This window comes from Toxotes jaculatrix, chromosome 1, assembly GCF_017976425.1.
Source record: "Toxotes jaculatrix isolate fToxJac2 chromosome 1, fToxJac2.pri, whole genome shotgun sequence".
NCBI lineage: Eukaryota > Metazoa > Chordata > Actinopteri > Toxotidae > Toxotes > Toxotes jaculatrix.
The window spans coordinates 12,031,660-12,051,793 of NC_054394.1; the positions used below are offsets into that span (position 1 = coordinate 12,031,660).

General features: G+C 40.5%; 1 protein-coding gene across 2 annotated transcripts; it reads right to left on the reverse strand.

Annotated features, from left to right (window-relative positions):
• Positions 1–749: 749 nt before the first annotated feature.
• On the reverse strand, positions 750–8,409 carry LOC121181083 (proline-serine-threonine phosphatase-interacting protein 1-like). Of its 2 annotated transcripts, none has more exons than XM_041036887.1 (15): positions 8,222–8,409; positions 7,354–7,454; positions 6,644–6,718; positions 5,803–5,837; positions 5,577–5,683; positions 5,278–5,340; positions 4,999–5,091; positions 4,448–4,493; positions 4,103–4,182; positions 3,604–3,702; positions 2,386–2,482; positions 2,056–2,149; positions 1,740–1,822; positions 1,159–1,274; positions 750–992 (listed from the first exon to the last, which is right to left on the reverse strand). In XM_041036887.1, the coding sequence occupies exons 1-15, from the start codon at positions 8,252–8,254 to the stop codon at positions 861–863; spliced, it is 1,254 nt and encodes a 417-aa protein (XP_040892821.1). In that variant the 5' UTR covers positions 8,255–8,409; the 3' UTR covers positions 750–860. The 2 variants fall into 2 exon arrangements, with proteins under 2 accessions (XP_040892821.1, XP_040892813.1); XM_041036879.1 differs by having other exon boundaries at positions 1,734–1,822.
• Between the last annotated feature and the right edge of the window lie 11,725 nt (positions 8,410–20,134).

A 20,134-nucleotide genomic window follows, 5' to 3' on the forward strand; every position in this document is an offset into this window, starting at 1 on the left:
TCACATGAAAAATATGAATATAGTTAAACAAAGAGCTGTGCCATCACTTGACAAATAGTCCAGTAGTTTTCTCTGCAACATAAATTTTATTTTTTGTATTCTGATCTCCATGGTAACTGATGATCTCTTCAAGGGTCACAGAAAATACCTTATATACATCAGACATATCATTGCATACAGTACATAATCAGTCTTCCCCAGCTCACTAGGAGACACACACAAACACACAAAAAAGCCAGACATATAACCTGAGAGGCCTGTCTAAACCAGCGCAGTCTTCTGCTGGATAATCATTACACACAGCTGCACTAGTGATAGACACACAGCATAAAGTTTGCAAAAAAATTAATAATAGTAGCTGCAGATACTGCTATGATTTCTTGAAGAGAAAGGTGCTCATCTAAAAATGGTTGGTAATTCTTCAGTCCTGTGACACCATACGTACAATATTGTACATATACGGAATGAAGACAATAAGAGTCAAAGCTGTACAACACATGAGGTAGCAGGGTTTCAATCTATCTGCAACTACAAACAAACTGTGACTAATTCACTATTGATAAATAATAATCCCAGTGCACATTTCAACAACCTACTACCAACTAATGCTATATTTTTAGTACAGGTCCAGAAAGTCAGGGAACAGTGTGGACATCAGCTGAGACTGTAGAGAGCATGTATCTGTTGGTGATGAGGTACAGTATGTGTTAATGTGATGCACATTAACAATAATGTGCATTAACAATATATGATTTTGCAAATTTGACACATGAGGCATATGTTTTGTGTTTTGGTTGCGTGGCTTTGTGTGCGTTGTGTGTATTTGTCTGTATTTTTTTGTATTTTATTTGTGTGTGTGCTCAGAGTTTGCCCAGATAGTTTCCCGGCACTAGTCCAGTAACCCCGTTCAGCTCCACGAACCACCAACCATCTTCTCCTCGTTCCAACACTCTCACCACATCCCCTCTGCTCACAGACAGTTCATCCTCTTCCTGACCAGTCAGTGTGAACAAAGATGACAACAGTCAGTCAGAGATGGGTAACCTTATAACGTACCGTACAACCGCAGTAACACTACTCCGCTTTTGACAAATGTGGTTTCTTGTCGAATTAGAGCTTAATAAATAAATATGTGACAAAATGATGGGAAATGATCACCTGTGCATTGTACACATAAAGCACGATGTAGCAGTCTTCATCAGCTGTGAACGTGGCCAATGATGTGTCTTGCTGCGGGTCTGACAGGGGTGCATTTCCTCCATCTGTATTCTTAACTGAAGTACAACACATTCAACGCAGTACATTTATATTTCAGTCCTAATTTATTCCTGATTTATACTTTTTTTTATTGCTACAAAACACTAAATCCCATAGAAGGTGCTGTGTGTTAAAAGAAGTTAAAAGAAAATATTTGCACTGTTCTTTAGTTAATATACTTCATCTATACTTTATATTGCTTTTTTGAATTGTGTGAAAATGATTCACTACTGTATCATGATTTTATTTCAGCACATCAAGAGCTCTTTGTTTTTAAATCTTGGGGTCTACTATTGTGTTTGCTAAAAGGTGAATGTGAACGCGTGAATCCATGAGAAATATAAAGAAACACATCCCACAATAATAAAGTGCAAGGCAGAGCCAACAGCATACTGACGCTTTTGTTATGCTTCTCATTCAAAAATGCAGAAATATAACTAACTGTGAGGTGATGAGTGAGTAATTGTAATACTTACACTCACCAACATATGTCAGTGCTGGCTGTGAGTTTTGAGGACTGTCATTGTTGATGTTCACAGAGCTTCCGATAAGGGAGCCGGTGCACCTGTGTGATCCAGTTTCAAGTGAGATATTTAGGATAGACTCTTCTTTTTTGTAGTGGCCATAATTGAAGAATGTACTTAAAAAAATATTTAACCAGGAGGAGACAGCAATTTCCATCTGCCACAGCAGTCCTGCAGTTTATTTTTAGTGTAGTTATAGTATTATTCTTTTAACCCTGGCAGGTAACACTGCTATCTCCTCCTGATGACTCCTCCAAGTTTATTTGTGTCACACCTCCTCATCATGTCTTCTCCTCCTGTGAAAAGAGCTTGGCCATTGCTTTCTCTGGACAAATTTGCCGGGTAGTAGCTCTCAAACACTATGGGCTCTGTGAGAGGAAAAGTGAAACTGTTTATTCAAGAAGTGTCCATGAGTATTGCTCTGTGGTTCCACTGAAACAGAAAGGTTAGTAGTGAAGTGGCGCTCTAAATCCCGTTAATATGCTGTTGCACTTTTTCTCACTTCACTTTTCAAGTTCGTAGTTTTCCCAGAAGGGTAAAGGACAATCTGAGTTTCTGAGTAGCCTCTAAAACTTTAAACGCCTGGCCCACTGTGACAGCTCACCTGGAGGCCTCGATCCCGTGCTTTTCTTCTCTATGAAGCTGTTGTTGTCTGTTGTGATGTCGCACTTCTCCAGAATCTTCCTCACCTCCTCGTAAGACTGATTATTAAACAGGAGACAACCCGTGTGAGATCAGAGCTGTACACTTTTCCTTTTTACCTCAGTGAGGGAAAAAAAAACAATTACTTCTGTGGTGAGAGACTTTTCACTTAAACTTATACTTTTCACAATACAATATGTGAGGAAGCTGATGAGCATGTATGAAAGGTGTTTTGGCTCAGTCATCCACCAATTGGCTACTTTCTGCTGTTTTCAAGAAAGAGTCTAAAGCAGGGGTGTCCAAACTGTTCCACAAAGGGCCGTGTGGCTGCAGGTTTTTGTTCCAATCACTGAAGAGCACACAGTTTGACCAATCAGCTGTCTGAAGACTGAGATCAGTTGATTAAATGAGTCAAGTCTGGTGTGCTGGTGGTTGGTTGGAACAAAAACATGCAGCCACTCTGCCCTTTGTGGAACAGTTTGGACACCTCTGGTCTAAAGCCACACCAGCACTGGGGCTGTACATTTGCACAGCAGTGTGTTGAGCGAAATGCCAACATGAGCACTGATGGTTAGCAGGTGTTGTGTTTAACATGTTCAGCATATTGGTTTAGCATTGTAACATTTGCTAATTAGCACTTCCTCTGTGGATCTTGAATATCTGTGTCACATTTCATGGCAGTTCCTCCAGTAATTGTTAAGATATTTAAGATTGGACCCGAGTGGTGAAGTGACAGTCGACCATCAGACTGACAATGCCATTCAGCATGGTTAATATAAATTCAGGTTTGAAAATGTGTGGCCTAAGATCATATCAAGCTCAAATAATGCATTAACCAAATTGCAATGTTGCTAAATTTCTAATGATAAATTGCTACAGAAATTGCATTTGCACATAAGTTTTGAACCTGTGCCTGGATATAAACCAAGCATTTAAGTGAGACTTTCATCTCAAGCTGAACCCCTAGGGCTCTGTGTTGCTGACGTATTCCTGTAAGAAATCAATAAATTGTTCATATTGGCTGGATTTTTCTTTTAAAGTTAATAAATTATGTTTATATTTAAAGTTTAATTCAGTATTTTCTTCTTTTTAATGCAGCTTCTTCTGTTTCCAGTGGCATTGCAGTTGTAATTTTGGGATTTGTACCTAAGTGTCAGCAGGAAGAATTTGGTGAGCTCACCTCATCATCTTTGACACACTGCGTGGAGAAATGATTGCAGTGGTCCCAGAGAGCACACCTGAGAAAGCTGATGCGATCTCCCTCCAGCTGCTGGAACACCTGAAAAACACCACTTGTTTCTACCGCACCATTCACGAGGGAATACTATTAACTAAATATCTGCTTTTTTTTCCTTGAGTTTTCATATCCCTCAGCGCAACACCTGCCATACTGCATTAGTACATGCTGGCAGTATTGTCTGCATGCTCTACACAGGGCTGAATAATACTTAGTGAAGTATGTTACTGTGTGGTTGTGGGTCAATTTTAGCATGTTCACGGCAAGATGAAGTGCGCTTTCCTCTCTGGTCAGCATTAGGAGGGTGCTATGAGAGGAATCAAACTTTGTGCAGATGAGGGGGATGTGGTGTGAGGTTTAGGCTGTGTGGTTAGAAACTGTTATTCTAGGTTGTGACCATGTTAGACAGCACTGCAGTTAATAGGAATATCATCCACAGTACCTCACATGTGCTTTTATGTGTTTCCTCCCAGTCCTGGCGAACACTTTCTAGCTGAATGACACTGGTGGAGTACAGCTTCTCTGTAAGAGGTTTGAGCATCATTATAGATTATTATAGTTAGTAATGAAACACAACAGTGACAGCAAATGTCAGAAATAAACTTTGTCCATCTCTCTCATGATTTGTTAAACAGATAATGTATAGCCCAGAATTTCAATGACATTTTCTCTAAATGTTGATCATCAGTGGTAGCAGCACAGACAAATGATGTGAACGCAGCAAAGAGTAAATCTACGTAGATTAAAAATAGAAACTATAGAGATGAAACGAGGCTCTGGGTCATACCTGCTTCATTGGCTGTCTGTCTGCATTGCTTGGCCCTGTGGCGTACCTGTAAAACAAAAACTGTTACTTACAAGAGGATGTGCACGACCAACGTGACAAAATCTAACTACGAGCCAGAGAGACTTTGAACTTTAACATCAAAAGATCATAACATATTTAGATATGCTGCAAATGTTGCTCTGTCACATTTCCTGAATACACAAAAGCTTGAATACAATCAGGGTCATTTGGCGCATTTACAGTAGCACATTTACAGTAATAGTAGCACATGGACATGCTTCAGCTCCTGCTTGCTAAAGGTTGCATTGCATCACTGAAGCTGCACTTTTGCAGAAAGTCCCACAGCCAGTGTTGCCCTGCTATAAGATGGAAACTTGTAGTTCATGAACAGAACTGAAGAGATAGTCATTTGTGTGGTGGGGTTAGGTACAGAAATGAAGGTATAAATGAAAAAACTTGAATATTTTGATTCATTTAATCAGGGCAGCAATTTCTTTACAAACTGCTCTGACCTTACTATCACAGTGAGGTCGTTCGTGTATTGATTGTACCTTTTCTGAGTTTTTGGATGTTACAGTGGCCTTCTCGGCCCCCTGCTCTGCCTCATCGGCCTCCTTGCATCTCAGCTCATAGTTCTTCTTAAACTGAGAGAAAGAGAAACAGAGAGCAAGGGCTGCAGCGTTCCAAGGACAGAGAAAATAGCTGTTTGTGCCAAAGATGGCCATGTCACAGTATGTAAAATCAGTTTCTTCACAACGTGAAAATGTTTGGTTTCTAGATTAAATGTAAAACACTATTTGAAATTTTACCAGTAGCTGCTGTTTTCTTACCTCCATGGTCTTCTTGAACAAAGAAACCTTTTTCTTCTGAACCTTCTCCATGATGCTTTCAAACTACAAGGGGAAACAGAAGAGTCAATATTGAAAGATATCGGCTTACAGATAATATTTGAATGTACTGTAGACCCTTTTATGTTCACAGTCATCCCTAACATGCTATAGGAAGTTAATGCTAAACAATTAAGTCAACAAGTAAGGAATCACTCTTTAGATTATGTTTGTTGGGTCAAATCAAACTTTCTATTTTTCTACCAGAAGTTGTTTGTTAGGCAACATAAATTCCCCATTACCTTCTTCCTCTGCTCTTTCTGACGTTCTCTGAATGTCTCAATCTTTTTCACCTCCTCTTTCAATATATCAGACAGTTGGATGTGAAAGTCCCCGATGGTCTCAATTTCTGCAGCCAAAAACAATTTTAAAAAACACAAATTGAATGATTCACATTTGAACACAAATTTAAAAAACAGCAGTATTTGGTTGGATTTGTCAGGTGAGCTTATAACTGGACAAACTTACGTGTTTTTAACCGGTCGAAGGATGATCTCAGGGTACTGGAAAAACAATGTAAGATCAGAGATGATTCAGTGACTGTCTGCAGTCTTTTTTGTGGGATACAAAGAGGATGACTATTTTTGCAAGCTAAAAACACTCAGCATGTTATTTTTGTTTCTTCCTATTTATTTCTAAGAAGACACAGCCACACAACCTAACTGTCTAACTGCAGGTGAAGAAGCCACAGCAGAACGGTTTGGATAGAATATACATAAAATATATAAAATACCAAATCAGTGCCAATACCTCACTTGCCTTTGCTGATAGAAATTAAATTGTGGCTCATGACTCAAGACAGATATTCAAACAGACTTTGCACATCTGGGTCTTTTGTTAGTGTAAAAAATATTCCCTTTCTGTAGAGTAATTTGTTTCTGTTATTGTCACTTTTACAGTGCAGTTGGTTCTCTGGTAGGAGGAGACTAACATGACTGAAACTTAAAAGAACAGGAAACTGGAAACAGTTAATGACCTTCTGTAAACTAAGAGAGGGGCTGCGGCAGTAGGTGGTAGACACACACACATGCTGACACGCACACTCATACAGTTTTTCTATCTTTCTCTTTCTGTCTTACATGGTCAGAAATGTGGGTTTTGTGTTGCAGGCCAGTTTCAATCAGCAGTAAAAAGTATCGTATAAAAGTCATCACATCCTCTTTGGATACAATGAATATGTTACCAAACTAAAGTTTATTAATAATTTTTTTAGTATTAACATGTCACACTTATGTACGAACTGTATGTTTATACAGTACATAATGTTGACTTTATAGCAAGTATACTTTGACTGAAACAAGATCTTTACCTGATCTCTGTGTAGCCTCCAGCTTTGCGAGCAATAGCCACCAGTTCCTTCCCATACCTCTCCTCGGCTAGTGCCCTGTGCAGTATGAAACAACAGACACGTCACTCAGGAGCACAGAATTTTTGTTTTAGTGTTTTGTGTTATATGTTCTTGTCCTAAGACGCATTATGTTTTATTGCATTTGTCTCAACATGTGCACCTTTCAACCTATTATCACAGAAGCTTTGGAGATTTTACTCTTTACTGTGAATTCTTAGATTTTTGTACCAGAACATCATCTACATGAATAACAACAAGACCCACATTACAGCTGTATGTTTTATGTCATTGCGGACTCATGAGGTAGAAGTCACATAATGAAGTGTCACTAACACTGGATAAAGAATATCTCACAGAGTGCACCTCACAGACACACTTAGATGTGGTTTGCTTTTAAAAAGTCTTGTCAAAAATCAGCTTAATTGTTAACCTGTTGTGATGCAAATGATTTGTTGGACTAAGTGAACACAAGTGTATCTTGTCATTCAGCCATTGCTGGTAAAAGCTACATTTAGATTTCAGATTCTTATTCCTGTTATTGTATCATGATGTTGATTGCACCACAACCGCAGATATTAGGTGTGGATGGCTGTATGAATTTGGGAAAATCCCTCTACGTTAATGGTCAGTTTTAGTTTCAGCTCTTGAAATACTGTAGAAACTGATGCTACCTCAACTTTAAGAGCTCCTCCACATCTTTGCACATTTGCCTTCCGTCTCGTAACCTTTGGATCACAGCATCGTACCCAGCGTGGCAAGTGAAATCAGACCCCTGCATTGAGAAGACAGAAAAAGAAGAGAAACTCTGCAACGAACTGCATTGCTAAACATCTATTGCAACATGTCATTTGTGTCAACCCTTGACTGACTATGTGGTAAAAATGCAGAACTAACTCTTCACAAAAATAGTTGTATTTGACAAGGCAACAAACTTCATCAAACTGCCCTTTATGGGTAAAGCCGAAAGACTGTCAGAAAACATTGCAAATGCACAGAGTTGCAGTTGAACAAATTACAGTAACTTACGCACTGAGGGACTTGTAAATTGTAAAAACAGTTCAGTTTGTGAGGCCTGTACAAGTCACCAGTACTGTCTTGGTGACGTGATAAAAAACTGCCAGAACTTATGAACTTAACAAGGACATTTGAATTTCATAACATGTCAAATTTTACCTCTACACTGCTACTTGTTCTACAGCTTAGGTTAATCACACACAAAATAGGTTTATTTATGATTATTTACATCATTTGACATCAAATTCATGTAAATGAGCACTAGTTTAGGACTGCACTAAACTACTGGTTATAATATATAAGTATACTGTAGCAGTGACAGCAATCTGTGTTACAGGCCACAGCAAGTTTTGTTTTGTAGGTACTTTGAATCATATGTATAATGCATAAATTAATGTGGTTTACTTTTTGCTTTTGAATTCAACATAAAAAAAATAAGTTACATTTCTGCATGATTGTAAATATAAATGTGATCTTTCAGATTATTTGCTTCAGTGAAGCATGAGAACACAAAAGCAGACTTACCCAGAAAGCATCTTTAAACAGCAAAGGTGCCATCTCAGCTGTCACTTCCTTGAACTGAACACAGTTCTTTTTGTCTAAATAAACTTCTCTTACAGGGCTTTTCTCAAAAATGAGTGGCTGACCAGCAATTTAAATAAGGTTACTGAAGGTCCGGTAATACTTTGCCAACTGAGCTGTGTTTAAAACTGTAAGCGTCGTCAGTGAGTCACTTTGAATGAGGAAGAGCTTCTGTACCATGATGTCAGTGACCACAGTCAGCTCAGCCCATGTGTGAGGCTGTGTCTCTTTCAGTGTTATTTAAGGGGTGAGAATATGTGTCTTGTTTAAAGTTTTTTTTTTCTTTATCTCACACATCAAAGCATTATTCATGTGTGTGTCTGCTTAGACAACAGTGTCTTTATCTCTCTGTGTGTTTGACCTAACCTGTTAGCTGCTGGTCAGGATTGTATTGGGGAAGACATGGTTGCTTTGGTCATTTACAGTGACAAACTCAGATAGTCATACAGTGTGTTTTCAGATGTTGTGAGCTCTGATATAATAGGATTGACACCTAAAGGTGTAGTGGGTAGTATTGAGAGTGTCAGTGTTGCCTAATAAGTGTCACCAAATTACATTATGAGCAATAAGTTAACAGATTACAAATCTAAGTGAAGTATATCAGTACAAATCAAAGTAAATCATGTATTTCATTATAACTGTAATTCTTTGATTGTTTCTCAAAGTTAGTTACATAAGGCAAATTAAATATAGTTCTAAATATGTATGATTACCAATGTGGACAATCATACCTTCTTTAACAAGCTCTTTAAAAGTTTTGATGTTACATACAGACAAATGAAAGGAAAAACCACTGTCTCAGTAAGATGTTAGGCCTCCATGAGCCACCAGAACAGCTTCAGTGCCCCTTGACATTGATTCAGATCATTTTCATACTCATCACACCATCAGTGACCCCTCGTGCCTTGTGGGTGAGGACACTGTCATCCTGTTTCTCCACTCATTTTTAGCAAATTAGCCTTTCCTTTAATTTGTCACCCAGCCTTTCCATTCAACAGTTGTTTTGTGCATTCTTATGATGACCACAAGGGGGAGACAAAGATCTTTCTAAAACATCAGAAACACATCCAGTATCGATATTTTTTAATGGGATCAAACCCTCCCATCACAGACAGTTTGCAAGTTTTAAATCTCCACATGGGGGGGAACCAGATATAAGGTCCCAAATCTCCCAATCCTGTTGAGGTGAATGCAAATCTGTGCCTCGGGCATCTCTCAGGGAAGACATGGAGACACGTGAATGAGCACACAGAGGCTTATTATTGATTTTCAAAGTGAGGAGAAGGACAGACTGTGGTGTCTCTCACCAGTCGCTCAGTGAGATGTGTGAAAATCTTTGACTCTCTCACAAAGCTGGGAGATCATTCTGTCACACACCTAACGACATGTGAAAGGGACAGTACAAATCAATACAGCCAACTGAGAATAATGGAGGTTGGTCTATTTTACTGTTTTTTATACTTTTGAATAGTTTTTATGAAAAAGAACTTTGGATCTACAATATGATACGAATCGGGTAAGACAAATATTTGACTGATTAATTGACTGGACAGACTTATTTCTAAATCTTGTTTTAGTTTAATGGCTACATCGTTGTTCACTCTTCACTCCTGATTTAATAAACTCTGTTTTCAGCTTTGTGACAGTGAGTTGTTTGAGATAATCCAAACAATTTTAAATAGTTAATTCTACAAGAAACATGAGGAACATTTAATTAGTGTTTTGTATTCAGTTTATGTTTATTTACATGGGATAGCAATCCAGTGTGTCAGATTGTGTGATATGTGTGTGATGTATGAGCATGCATTTTTGAGGGGTCTAAAAAGAAATATTATGCATTGATTTTAAGTAGTTGTATAATAAAAATATAGACTGCCACATAAGTTTATTGTTTATGCATCTCCTCCATATTTACAGAAAGTATAACTTATTGTATAAAGCCTATTCTTTCAACCTATGTGTAGTCCACTCAGTAAATACTAATTTTGATTCTGCTTGATCTAAAGATGGATCACAGCTGGACATCCTTATGGAGTGGCCATCTTTGGGTTCAAGAGGGTGAAACAATTCAGTTTTCCCACTTGGAAAAACCAAACATCCACCAGTTAGAGTGAAGATAATCCTCCCAGGCCAAGGCTTACAAGTTTTCACATTGAGAAGACTGGGTCCATGGTGCTTGGCCTTTGCTGTGACCCCGTTTGAGGCCTCTAATGGAGGGACAAGCTCTGGGAATCAGCTGTGCTGCGAGGGTCTGAGCACACTATCACACACCAGGGTTGCAGCACACATACACACTTCCTACCCTTCTCTCACTCGTTTTCTCTCCCTCCCTCACACTCCCCCAGAGTGGCAGTTATTGAACTGTGACAAACGAGCCGTGTCAGACCAGCCCCCCTACCTGGGGGATTGGCTAAATGACCTTTCCATTACCCAACCACTGCTGTATTCCCCCTCCACAGATAGAGTTACACATGCAGCCACATAGCCCATTTGCCAGGACCAGTGTCACCGTCGCAGCCATTAGCCACTACATCTTCCTGACATACACTTATTTTATTTTATTTTATTTTATTTTATTTTATTTTATTTTATTTTTAAGGCAGCAGATCACTTTAGCTGCAACACATGCACTACTTATATTGATTTTGTGTGCCCATATTGCACTCAGCAGTGGGAGTCTGGCCCATGTGTGCATGCTGAGTGACAAACGTGATGCCAGAGACAGCTTTGTGTGGGTCATCTGTGCTTGTGTGTGTGTGTGTGTGTGTGTGTGTGTGTGTGTGTGTGTGTGTGTGTGTGTGTGTGTGTGTGTGTGTGTGTGTGTGTGTGCGTGTGTGTGCGTGCGTGTGTGTGTGTGTGTGTGGAGAGAAAGTGAGAAAGAGTCTCTGGCCTGCAGAGTGTGTAACTTAACTGGTTTTCACACATTCTCCATCCTCCACTCTTGCTAATCCCCTGTTGACCATTGGTACCAGCCCTGAATATCGCCAGATACTTTAGGGAACAAGTCTGAGGAAGAGAACGAAGTAGGGGATGAGAGGAGTTGAGTGCAAAGGTTAAAAGTGGAAGAGTAGTGGAGAGAGAGAGAGTGGGGAGAGGATGGGCTAACATGATGCAAGAAGAGAGGGATGGAGCAGATGAGAGGGAAGAGCAAGCAGGATCAGAGGGAATGGTAGGAAGGGAAGGAGAGAGGAGTAAGAGTCGAAGAAAAGAGGGAATCTGAACTGAACAGGACACAGTGCAGTTCTTTGCTGAGTGCTACTGCCTGCTGGATAGGAATGCAATGAAGTGAGTCCTTGGCCACATTAGTGGGAACCTGTTAGGAAGCTGACAGATGGGGAGCTAATGATGTGTAGGCACAAGGGCAGGGACTGTAGTTGCTAGTGAGACGATCTGTAGTGGCTGTCATAATACAGCTGAAAACCAACAGCTGAGGGTGGCGGAGGAGAAGGAGGAGGAGGAGAAAAGAGCAGAATCACACTAGCCCCAGAGAGTGAGCCGGGGGCCTTTCTCACGTTTGATCTACGTCTGGCTTCGAATGAAACATTTATTAGCTGTCTTAATCCTCCTTATTACTGCTAAGAACTCCAGCCTTAATCAATTTGATCCTCATGTGTCCGTAATTCCCTGATGTGATTCTCTGGACACTAACATGAAGGCAGAATGGACATACACACCTTACATGCATGTTTGTGTGTGTTTTTTTTTTTTTTCTGTGTATAAATATTTCATTAGCACTGATGTCACACAGTCTGATCATGGCCATGTTTCTGTTTATTTGATGATATTAAATTTGGCCGTGGTTGCCTGTATGTGTGTGCATGTATGAAGAATTGGTGCATTGATAATACTATATAGGGAAAGGATTGTGTGTGAGGGAAGTGTGTGTCTGTACATTTGAGTTGATGTGTACTGGTGGTGACCCTTGTCAAAGGGATGCGTGCCACCGGCAATTCCCCCTCCGTTCTGCTCCTCTCTCCTTCCCCCTCATGGTCCCTTCAACAGATAGGATTTTGGCGTTACACTAATTAGCCAAGCGGCCATTCTCTCCGCAGGGACGCACGCTGTCCTCCTCACCTGCCCCCTTCCTCCCTTTCCTCACCTGCCCCCTTCCTCTCTTTCTTTGCTCCAAATCCTTACATCCTTTGACCAACTTCCTTTCTCCACTCAGCTCATTTTTTTTTCACCTCTCTTCCTCCCATCTGCCCATGTCATCATCCTCCCCTCTCCTCTCACCTTCCCTGTGCTCTCCCCTTCATTCTCACTCCTCCTTTTGCTCTCACTCCCACTGTCTCTCTCCAGTGTCTACATGTTTCTGGTCCTGCTAGTCTCTCATGACCTGGCCGTCTACCGCCTGTGTGTGCATTTGTGCACATACCTGTAAGGCGTGCTTTTGCAGTATGTGTTTCCATTGCGTGTCCACGTGTATGTGTTGTGAAGCCAGAAAGGGAAGACTGCTAATTTGCTAAGTGGTTTCATCCATCTGGCAGAGGACAGAGATTCTGCTTGGCTTCACTCTTCTGATCCAGGCCACAAGGGGAGTCAGAATCTGCCCAGATGCAGGCCAACACAGGCGGCCACTCAGTCTGGGCCAGCTCCTGTCTTTGCTTTGTTGTTCCTGTTCAAAGAGTACAAATGGATTTTCTTAGAGCGTGGCTATGTGTGTGGGCATGCATGTAGAACTGTGCAGGTTTACTTCATGTTTGCTTAGCGTGAGATAATGGATTGTGTGTTTGTGTGTGCATGTGTGTGTCTGCACATACCTCCCTTTGTGTGCGTTTGTTTGTTGGGTTTAAAAGGCTATAAAGTGGAAAGTGGCCTGTTATTTGACAGACTGATTAAAGGTATCGGGTTTGTTTCATTTGATTTGGATTGTGTACATTCCACCTTAAAATGTTAGCCACTCTGTTATTCATATATTCACCATTTTGAACTTGCTCGACAAGATGATTTAGGATTTTTCAGACTAAATTGTGACTCAGGCTTGGAATTACTGTTCACACCATTTTTTTGGATGAAACCACACTGGAAATAATCAGCTTTGGCTAACTCATATTATTCAAAACTAAAGCCTCTGTTTTTGTTTTTGTTTTGTTTGTTTGTTTGTTTTTTTATGTTTTTATATTTTAATTATTACAGAACTGATGATAACTGATTTTTCTGATCACATTTAAAACATTCAACCCAATGTGAACCATTTGACTTGGATTGTTGGGTTGATTTTTACTTATTACTCCTACAAGCAAGAGGCTCCAGGACTTTGAATGATGTATCTGAGTATATCAAGAAGCATAAATTGGTGTCAAGTATTAACTGTCGTGACTTGATTGTGTTTTAAAGGGGTACTCCAGCAATTTAGTGGTGCACTTCATACAGTTGGGAGGCTACCAAGAGACAGTTTAAAGCAAGAATGGTCAAAATCAAATCAGGGTTACTTTTGCAAGTTCAGAAAGAATAATCCGTCTGTTGTGCGGCACTGTTCCAGGTGGCAAGTAAACTGAACTGTATGTGTAAAATCTGTGGAAAGGCCCTTAAACCTGAACAGGTTGTACACTTCTTTTCGTGCTTTGAACAATTTCTATTGTAATTTTTTAAAGCCACCCTCTGTTTCACATCATTAAGCTTGTGCACTTTGAAAATGACTCTCAGCACAGATAAACTTGAACCTTGAGGATAATACATATATGAAACAGCAGGTGGGGCTGTTGAGTTTCTAAATTTGCTGTTACAGTTTTGTGCTTCATGCATCTCCGCATCCACATTCCTTTTGTTTTCTGTTCAGTCTCACAGCGAATGATGAGGCCTTCTGAGAGAATTATCACTGGCTGCTCTGCTGCTTATCCACCACACACAGGGAAGACTGATAACCCAGAGTCTGCACTGTTACTGTTCCCTGAAAAATCACGGGACGGCTGTGAAAAAAAAAATACACAGAGGATCCATGCTCTCAGATATTTAAATTCCAATTAATACTACTTTTTAAACCTCTATCAGAATCATTATGTGTACCAGATCTCAACAAAGCACAGCATCACACTTTCATTGACCCTTGAAGACTTATGGGTACAACTCTAGTCTTGAATTGTTGGTCTCTGAGTGGCTTCACTGGTGCAATAGCTGTGCTGTTTGAAGGGCACCACAACAATATTTGATAAATAAGCACAGGAGGTTTATAATTTTCTTCTCATTTGGCTTGTAACTATTGAATTTCTGTCTTCACTGCTTGCATCAGTGTTTTGTTTTTTGTATTTCTATTGGTGAGAATGGCCCAAAAAACATCCTTTTTTTTTCTTTTTAACATGTTTATTTCTTGCAGCAGCTGATTTCTGAGAAAAAAAAAATAGTTCAGTTCACAAACTTTCCACTGGGAAAGTTCTGATGGTGCAACAGTAATTTGGTGGTGCATACAGATGTAGGACTTCCATAAGAGCAGCAGCTTTATGTGACAGTTTGTCTTTGATGTTGTGTTGCTGTGAGCAGTACAAGGTTGGTTGTTGGCGATCCATCAGACATTTTATTGCCATGGTAAAACTGAGGACAGCACAGGTTGCATTTTACTGTATTGCAGCAGGGAAAAAATGGAGGCAGTTGCTGATTAGCTGAGGTTCAGAGTTGTTTATCTGTTCTTTTCTTTACCACTGTCATAGACCTATTGTGTTCCTTTTTCTGGTTTATTAAGCTAGCAAAATATATGACTGAACGGCTAATGAAAAATGAATGCTGTGCGTATGACTACATTGATGTGGGTAGTACACTTACTAATGTAGGTTTTGTAGTGATACAGGGAGTTCTGGGTAGACACCCAAAGTCACAAACAACAAGAATGACAATGTTGAGGATGTATGACTGTTTATCCATATTAACTTTTAACATTAAATTTCAAAAGAATAAAGTGTTTTGTTGGAGAATGCATCACTGACCAGGCAAACCAGAAGTTATGGATAACATTTCAACCAGTAAAACCACTACTAACTCTTCCAGCGCCTTCACCACTATGACAAGCAGCAGCATATTTTTGGGTGTTCACTACCAAAACTATTCCCTTTACCTCCAACACCAACATTTGTTATGTTTTGTGCCAATTCAAACAAAAATAAGTGCAAGGCTAAACGAGGACAAAGGAGAAAACATTACCATTTGTTAGTTTTATATAAATATCTATACTGTTGATTTTATGCTGTACTAAATACAGTTCAAATTTAAACAAATGAATTATTGCTCACACTAAGTAAACTAGAAGCTTTTCACAACAAAGTCATATTGTCTATGGAAGATTATCAGACTGGTTGTAGCCCTGCTTTTCCTCTAATTCCCCTCAGACTCAGTGTGGGTCTGTCTTCAAACTACCTTCATCTCCTAGAACAATAACAAGAAATCAAATAATATACAATATGTTTTTTTTTTTAATTATTTCTACACAATGAATTGCTATTAGAATGAGTGTGGCTCCATCCAGGCGTGATTGTTTATGCAGGCCGGCAGGCAGGCCCAGGTATCGCAGTTACAGTGGTGTTGTGCTATGCGGTGGTGTGCATGATTATCGACCAGCGTGTCATGCAGGATAAGGCCCAGTGTGCCTCTGTTGACTGCTTTGCGGTCAGCACTGCAGGGAGCAGGATTGTGGTTAGCCTACAGACAGCCAAGGCTGTGTAAGAAGATCAGCTGTGTGCGTGTGTGTGTGTGTTTGTCTTCTGCTTCCACTGTGTCCTTTCTCTGTTGTCTTCGTGCCATTGTATCTCTGTCCTTAAGATAATTTTCTTTCTCATTACTTGTCTAATTTATGTCTTTATTTTTCTTTCTTCTAATTCTTTTGCTGTTGTTCTCTACCGTGCCTTGTCATTTACACACACAAACACACCTATAATAACACACACACACATGCGCTTCTGCTGTTGAGCATTTGGAAAGTGCCTTAGGCTTCAAACAAGCCACCAGTACTAATGGTCCTGCTGTGTGAATCTATCCTCTTGCCACAGTGCATACTTTGATATGCAGCAAAATATTTTCTACTCATCACCTCATTGACTTGACTTGTTTTCACAGACATGAAATATTTGCTTCATCTGATTCTTCCTCTCATTTCCTCCTCCTCCTTCTTCTTCTCTTATTTTCTTATTTATTTTGCCCAATTTCTGTTTATTCCCTCCTCTGTGCACGCACACACACAGACACACACGCACACTCTCACCCTCTCACCACAGTGACCACAGATGCGTGCAGGAGTTGGGCCCCGTGGCTGGAGCTAATGGATGGCTCTCATAGATGCCGTGGAGCTTTGCACAGGGGACGCAGAAATGCAGTTTTTGCCATGCTCTGATTCTTCCCTGTCCTGATGATAGCACTGTTCCAGAGAGCTTCATCAATTCTTCATGAGGCCCAGCACTAAACACAAACAATATCTGACGGAGGTTTGCCACAGGCATGCTCCGAGCACCCTAAACCTCCTCTTTCTCTGTCCCCTCTCAGTATGTTTTGCAAGCTTGAGCAGTTCCGATACAGTCGTGCTGGAATGGGGACATCTTATTCAACATCAAGTCGATTGTTTGATATGATGTATTTAACCTTGACTGTACTTGATTCTTGTCACGACACACTGGAGCTATTGATTGTGGTTTTGTCAGAGTCATTACACTTTTTCAGGAATTTTTTCCAGCTCAAAGATGAGCATATTAATGTTGCACGTCTACTCTTCTGTGTTTGTGTGTTTTACAGGTATGAACTTAATCTGAGTTTGATTCATGTAAAAATTTTGCCATAGATGGATTAAGTGATTTTAAATGAAAATATTTAACTGGACAAGATCCTTACATGAATACACTGGATTGGAGATTCGATGAGTGAGTGACCACACTTCACAAGTGAAAGAGCTTGTTCATATGCTATCCTGATTAAAGATTTTGGATGGGGAAGTTTATTTCTTTTGTTGTTGACACAATATGTATTTAACAGCATTAACTTCATGATTTATTTATTTATAATTTATTGGGAGCTGTTAGTTTTAAGTCTAGAGTGTCCTCTGTGTTTTAGTAACATCAGCAAAAATGTCAGCATAAACTCAGTTGTGCCTCTGTCATTATGTCTTCCAGTGACATTCAAGTCATGATTAATGAATTTGTTTGAATAACACCAAGACCCCTTTGATCTAGAGCATAAATGCCTAATTAGTTTTTATCAAACGTTCCTACTCTACCTAGTCTTGATTTATGTTACTCCATACATTATAGGACCCGAGGCAATTCTCCCTGTCTTGCAAATGAACCCTATTTGTGTAATTTGTAAACACATCCGGGTCTGAATGCAACAAAAATCAGATTTCCTGAAGTTCTGTCTACTCCTGTGCTCTGACGGGGTGGATTCGTTTATAAAGAGCATAGTTCTTTCTTATCCTAATAACAAACAACATCATGCCAACCTTTGAATGGTGAAAGATAGTAACGAAATTGATTTTAACTCTCCTGTGGTGATTTCACTCATCTGTCTCCGTTGTTAATGGCTGATGATGAGGAGTGCGGTGAGATCAGATGTGTTGCTCATTCATTTTCTCGAACGAAGCAGCCACTTCTCTCACACAGCTGACTTGAGAGCTCTTAGTCACTCTGTGTTTTAGTAGAATTCTACAGGACATTGTGGTGGAAATGCATATTGTTTTCCCAGCGGGCAACATATGGGGCTGAAAAAAGACTTTTAAACAGAACAACTTCAGAACTACTACTGTCAAACAACCACGTGTTTGTTTTATGTTCTGCACTGAAGCCATTCACCAGTCAACATTTGACTATTTTTGGCAGCTTTGTTTAATGTACTGGCCAGATGACCTTTAAACAGAGGTGTACTGTCAGGACAAGCAGGGCAGACAGTGCTTGACCAGTTAAAGCTAAAACCAGATATGAATTAGAACGATACAGGAGTGGAAGCGATATCTTTCCTTACATCTCAGAACAGTGGCTATGTCTCATTGACAAAGGCTGGGGCCTGTCAAACAGAGGCTGATAACAGCATGTTTTGGATGTTTGTGCATTGTGGATAATCCTGGGATCTTTGATGCGTGACTAGCTATAGCTAGTTACAGACAAGTTTGCTTGTCAAGCTGTCCTTGACTCAGCTTCCACTGTTCTGAGATCAGTTAGGATATTGCATGAATTGTTGCAATTTAGGAGAGCTTTACTACTTCTACTGTCATGAAAAGATATGTTTTAGTCTGATCCGTTTTTCTCGTTGGTGTAATAGACAGCTGAATTGTGTATTGTTGTTTGTGGGCTGCTTCTCTATCTGTAAAAGTCGCCTCGCGCCACTGCTATTATGGAAGCTCAAACAGAAAATCGCACATAATCCTGTCTTCTACTCTGTTGCTGCCATGGCCCCCATCCTTTCTCAGCATGGCTCTTCATTCATTACCTGATGAGTGCTCACCGGAACGGCCCTCTTCCCACTGTTAACCAGCATCCATAATAAGGAGCGGTGGTGGCACAGACATCTTTCACTAGTTGACTTGTCATTAACTAAAAGCACTGTGGAGCTTTACTCCCAATTACCACTCCTCTCACTGCTCACATAAATCACACGTTGTCGTCTTTCACGAGCTGCACTCTTGTCTGATTTTTTTTCTCCCTCTCTCTCCAGCCCACTGTTGCCCGCTCATCCATTGCAGTCTTTTTCTCTGCCCCACAGGGGACTTCTTTGACCAGCATACTCTGTTGATGTTGGTATAGTGCCATTAAGAGAACGAGTAATGTTACCTCCCAACCTGTCCTCCTTTATATTGAGTGCAAACAGTGGTTTGATTGCAGGAGGTTTAGGCCAGAGCAACAATAGAGACCTCATCGTTTAAGCTGTTATGATCTTTTAATGGTCTTCCATTACTGTATCGTTATCCTAAAAGCCAGCAGACGTTGCTGCGGGATCTCACTTTGATATCGCTTTCGTTAAAAGGAGAACCGGGATCATTTGTAGTGGCATTTAAGTCATTTGTTGAAGGTGTGCAAATATGTTTGTGAGTGTGTGTGTGTGTGTTTATAAAGGAGACTAGCTGAGGTGCAGTGTATTTTTATCTGGATCATCGATCTGTTTCAACCTCCTTTCCTCTGCTCCTGGGTGTAGAAGCCTTGACCTTCAGTGTGGGAGGTATCAGTGAGCCATGTGACCTCCGCTCTGGGCCACTGCTGCTACACCACTCTCTCACACTCACAGAGTCACACACACCTGCTTGCAATGGCAAATATTAACCTGCAATGTATCACAGTTGACAATAATAGAAAGAAAATGCAGAAAAATTGTAGATGTAAAAAATTCTCCCTCCAACCATCAGTCCACACTGTCTGAACTACAGTAGCTGCACATGCAGAAGAGTGTTGTTTACTCTCTCTTTTCACACCACATACAACACATATACAAGACCACACACACACACACACACACACACACCTACGCACACAGAGGGGGTCAGGGTCTCGAAACACAAGATTTCTGTTGTCTTTGTTTGTCGTCAGCACCTTCTCAGGCGGTTGAAGTTTCGCCTTCTCTGGACTCAGCCGAGCACTGCAAGGGGGTTCGTCTGTGTGTGTTTGCGTATCACAGAGAGTGAGTATGTGTAAGGTATTGTGTGTCTAAGTGTGTGTAGCTCGAGCAGGCTGTCTGTGTGTGTGTGTGTGTTGAGGAGGAGGCGGAGGGCTCAGTAGCTGCAGGGCCCTGTATTGATGTCCGCTGCCTCCCCCCCGAGGCCCAGCTCTGTGGGATAGTGTGTCAGTAGGACAAAGGCATGGCGCCATCCGTCCTGCTCTACGGGCCAGTAACTAGAATTAATTACAAACCAATCGAATCCGCTGCAGCCAATTGGTAAACTAATTGGTAATTTCAGCTGCC